General features: G+C 28.8%; 1 protein-coding gene across 1 annotated transcript; it reads left to right on the top strand.

The window, feature by feature from the left end:
- Nucleotides 1-358: 358 nt before the first annotated feature.
- On the top strand, nucleotides 359-2,288 carry LOC141535990 (antitrypsin-like). The gene is made up of 5 exons (XM_074256184.1): nucleotides 359-502; nucleotides 577-787; nucleotides 1,417-1,631; nucleotides 1,720-2,053; nucleotides 2,143-2,288. The coding sequence occupies exons 1-5, from the start codon at nucleotides 383-385 to the stop codon at nucleotides 2,286-2,288; spliced, it is 1,026 nt and encodes a 341-aa protein (XP_074112285.1). The 5' UTR covers nucleotides 359-382.
- Nucleotides 2,289-5,230: the final 2,942 nt, after the last annotated feature.

The raw sequence follows: 5,230 nt of genomic DNA, 5'->3' as shown, positions 1-5,230 counted from the left end.
GGAGTCTATAAGAAACATACATACAAACTTTCTCTTTTATACATAAAGATTAACTCATTTATTTCAATCTTTTTGTTATTTTCGTAGAAATTATGCTCTGGATCTCATTTATAATTGCGATTTGCACGACTCATTATACATCGAGTTTTAACTTCGAACACGATGAAAATATGCAAGCAATTCATAACGTATCACTTGGTATTAATCGATTCACTGTTGAGTTACATAAGGTAAGGAAACTCTTACGTGAATAGTAATTAATTGCTTTTATTAACAATTAATGAAAACTATGATCATAATTATTAAATCTATTTGTAAAAAGATTATTTCAAGCAATATGAAAAGTTTCACCGTGTCACCATTGAGCGTAGCCCTAGTACTAATGATGGCAGCTTGTGGTGCGGCTGGTGAAAATGCGAAAGAAATGAAGTCTGTATTAAATTTTGATTATAATAATTCCGTTCATCGAACGGGCATATATTCTATGATCGAAATGTTCAATGTAAGTTTTCTAATCAACTAAGTTGAAATAATTTAAATTAATTATAGAAACGTAATGGTAATTTATTTACTTAGGCCATTCAAGCATCAGAAGTTAAATTGGCAAATAAATTATATATCGCAGCAGGTATAGATATCGACCCTTACTATGCAAACTTAATTAAGAAGACTTTTAATTCCTCGATTGAAAATGTTAAATTTGAAAATTGTGCTGAAACGGCTCAAGTAATCAATCAATGGTGTGCAGAACAAACTCACCAACGTATTGAAAAAATTATCGATCCCGGTAAGTACTTTCATGAACTTTTACGTAGTTTTTTCTCCGTAAAAAAAATGTTTGATGTGGCCTAATATTTCAATATATTAACTAATAAACTACTTCTGTCAACATTTGCTTGACAATATTATCACTTGACTTGCTTTTGTACCGATTTGTTTTGACCGGAGTTATGAAAGGCTGATTTAATTTGATAGTGCACCAGTTTGATATAACAATTGTCAATGTCAATATATATTTGCTGAAATATGTCTTTCAATGTCCATCTCTGGCCTAATATAATCATATATGTGCATATATATTTTTTCGACCAAAGCTAGTGTTGAAAATTTCCGGCAGAGAACATATATATTGTAATTCAATCATCTCCTTATAAAATAATTGAGTTTGAGGTGTTGAATAATGAAAGAAAAATTATTTTTTATACCCTTATAAGAAGCTTATCGACATTGATTTTTAGTTAAATCAACTACTACTAGTCTACTGACTTTACTCTTAACGAACTAATATTCTTTGAATCGCACATATAGTCTGATACAATTATATATGATAACATACGACCATTTACGGCTAAACATGAAGATTTTTACGGATTGAGAAAAATTGTCTTGAAATTTGATGGTTTTCAATTTCCGTAGATGATATTGATCAGGAAACTATGCTAGTCCTTGTAAATACAGTGTACTTCAAAGCACTATGGCGTTCAGCTTTTGAAGAATCAGATACAAATTTAAAAACTTTCCATCTCAATAAACTTGAATCCAAAGAAGTACCAATGATGTATCAGTCTATTGAAACATCTTATGGAGTTCTTCCTGAACTTAATGCAACTTTTGTTCGGTTGCGTTTCAAGGTATTCTGATAAATCAGTTAAAATTCTTGAATAGTTAAAATTTTTTTAATAAGACTTCATAATCTTTTTTTTTTTAAATCTTCAAAAGAGTAATTATGCGTATGAATTCCTGAATATGATCGTTATTTTGCCAAACGAAATTGATGGACTTCACGCCATTGAAAATAATCTTCACAAATTGGAACTAAGCGCTGTAAAAGGCACACGATGTCAAGTAAGATTATTCTTACCAAAATTCAAAATGGAAAATAAATTTGATTTAAAAGTACCACTCAACCAAATGGGAATGGTTACTCCATTTCAAGACAATGCTGACTTTTCTAGAATAAGCAAAAAACCTTTTGGAATAAAAATAGCTAAAATTGTTCAAAAAACGATTTTTGAAGTCAATGAAAAAGGTGTTGAAGCAGTTGCTGCGACACGTATGTATTTATAAAAAAATTCAAAATCCATTTTTTTCAATTATATTCAAGTAAATTTTAAATAATCTAATATGGAATTACTGTTGTAGAAGCTACTTTGAACTCCAGAATTGGAAAAGGACATAACCCGTACTTGGAACAAGTTCAGTTTGATGTTAATCGACCATTCATGTATTTAATTACAAACAAGAATACTATTCTATTTTCCGGAAAGGTTATTGATCCTGGTTATTGATAGACATAACAAATAATTAGTCACAAATATGACTTTTAATGAAAATTTTCAGACAATAAACTATTAAAACTACACATCAATTGTAAAATTAATTATTCCACCAGAACCCATTGATACAAAACTGACGTTGTGATGGTAAAATGAGTAATCAGTTACTTACCTCACTTAGAAACGTGAGCTAAGAGAGTATTTATCTCGCATGAGTAATAAAAAATTATTTATTTAAGAATTTATTTAAATACTCACAATACAGTTCATTTTCATGGAGTTTTTATTTGACTTTTAACGTGACAAACAGAATTTAGTTTTAATGTAGAAATATAGTGGTTATTAATCTTAGTAAATAGAAGGGTCCTTTGAGACATAAAAATCTGCATACTATCACTGTAGTCCAGAAAATTAAAAAATATCATATTTTATTAGTATATAAATAATAAAAGTAATAGTAATATATTTTAACGTTCATAGACATCAATTTTATTCTACTAACATTACTCATAAAGTTGGGCGACATAAAAAGTGCAAGGAAAAGAAAAGTCAAAGATGAAGTAGGGAAAGAAAAAACGTGCTAAAAAAATTCGTAAGAGAGTAATTTTATCCGCGAAAAAGATGAAGTATATATAATAATATCTAACTGTCATGGGTAGAAAATCCAGAAAAGCTACGGCCTCTGGCCATGAGAAACGACGTGATCTTCACAGTCCATTGTCACGACGTCCGGTGCAGGTATGAGATAAAAGCACCTCTCTTGCTTTTCGTTTGTAGACGACAAGCTAAAGTGCTTTACGTCTTTTACCGATTGACAAAGGTGTGTCCAAATTCTTATGCACTCTATGCATTGGAATGTTCATTGTTACAAATAGTAATGGACTTTTATAAAAATAAAAAATATATTGGTAATGTGAGCACTCATTTGATGATAAAAATAATCAGTTATTCGTAAAAAAATTTTATGATAAGACTTGATAGTTTTATTAATATCCTGATAAGTCTGACATGCCCATGTGAAATATTGAAAATTTCGAAAAACTGTATTTTCAATTTTTTTTTAAGGTAAATACAGTACAACCTGGTTATAAGTTACATCGGACGATCTACTCACTCTCACAGCAGTTATATCTATATATGAAATATTTCATGTAAGTAGAAGAGAAAAAGAAATATAACTTGTAATCAGGTTGTACTGTAATTCAATTTTTTCATTAAATTTTTTTGCTAATTCATTTCACCCGAGATAAATACCGTTAACCTGAAAAGGCCTAAAAAAATGAATTCCTTAAATTTATCACAATTACAAAAAAAAAATAATTTTTTCGTTACAATTTTTTTTTTTTTCGAGTAGTTCATTATGCCCCACATATCACATATTATCCCAAAATATCATAGATGTCATAATTTGACAAAAAATCAAAAAAAAAATTTAATATTCATTGTAAGGTTATTTTTTAAAAAGCCTGAGTGAATTTATTAAACAAGTAAATAATATTTTCATCACAATAGTTTTTGCTTCTTCATCCCTAGTTTCATGATACGGTATTGGAGATTATCGTCTAAACCCGCATTTACTAGTCTGACTCGCAGGTCATGAATGAAAACTCCATGCAGTCTTATTTGCTATTTTCGGACATTTTATTTGCTCTTAAAGGAATCTATAAGTTAAAGAGGAATAGTTGTATCGTTTGATGCATAGTTTATCATGATGATTTATTTATTTTTAGGATAAATAAATAATTGCAATTTTTTTGAATTTTCCTGATACTTTTGGCAAAAAAAAACATACATCTTTAGATAGTACTCATATCAAGATTAAATTAATTCATAATTGTTTTAATCAGATTCAAAGGGAAGTTAGAATTTCGGACGTGAAAATGAATAAATTTAAACGTAACACCTTAGAAATGATTCATATTAGTTTAAACAATACTGTAAATTTAAAAACTGATACGGAGTGATTAAATTGTATTTTTGATAATATGGCTGTAAGATATAAAAATAATAAGGATCAATAATTATTGTAAATATTGAGTTTGGGCATGCGATTTGAGTAAACAGATCCGCTCATGCACGATAGTAATTTTAGTTGTCTCAGTATTCTGACAGTGTACAGCTGTTCGTAGTTGTTGTTTGACTATTTTATAAATTTATTGTTAAACTAATTGGTATTTTTGCATATATTAATTAATTAATAATAATTAATGAAAGAACTTTTTAAGTACAAACAACAAATGAATCATATTATTATAAATAAGTATTTGAGTAAAAAAGATGTATCAGAAGCATGGTTGTGCTTAATCTGTATCCAACAAGGCCTTTTTAGAATAACAACGTGTTGATATTCATGGATCATGGTATGTTGAATATATAAGTTATGTATTTTATAGTATTAATTGTAAAAAAATTCTTATGGGAATCGTAAATGCTTAGAATAATTTTTATAATCTATTTTATGGAACATTACATTACTTTGTATTTATTGTAATAATTGGCATATAATGACTTATTTGACAATTTGTATATTCGACATGTTATATTCTAATATAATTTATTTATTAAATGTATGTATTTTTGTAGATTGCCTGAAGAAGTCGGGATGTCCGACAAAACGTAGCAATAACGTGTTAATTGTAACGTAGCAATAAAACGGAACTTGAAAAATTATCGAAGCTTTGCTCAGTTTCAAAAAAATATTGAGGTTCTCGAGCACCTATTGAGACGTTATAGCCATTTAAGGCGCTACCGAGGCACTAAAAAGCGAATAGTGCCTCCAATTTTCAGCATTAGAATCTCAGATGAGGAGTTTAAGACGCTGTTGAGGCGTTAAAAATAACAGTTCCGAAAAAAAAAAAAAAAACCAAAGAAATGAAACCTTTGAGGTGTTATTGAGACGCTAAATTTCGACTGGGATACTTTCCTAAAGTTCAACTCACATCCTAAGACTTTGT

The sequence above is a fragment of the Cotesia typhae genome, unplaced genomic scaffold (genome assembly GCF_013202065.1).
Source record: "Cotesia typhae breed Kobodo isofemale line unplaced genomic scaffold, CoteBio_Ctyphae scaffold_152, whole genome shotgun sequence".
Lineage (NCBI taxonomy): Eukaryota > Metazoa > Arthropoda > Insecta > Hymenoptera > Braconidae > Cotesia > Cotesia typhae.
The sequence above is the reverse complement of the archived record's forward strand: the minus strand, read 5'-3'. Positions and strand labels throughout refer to the sequence as shown.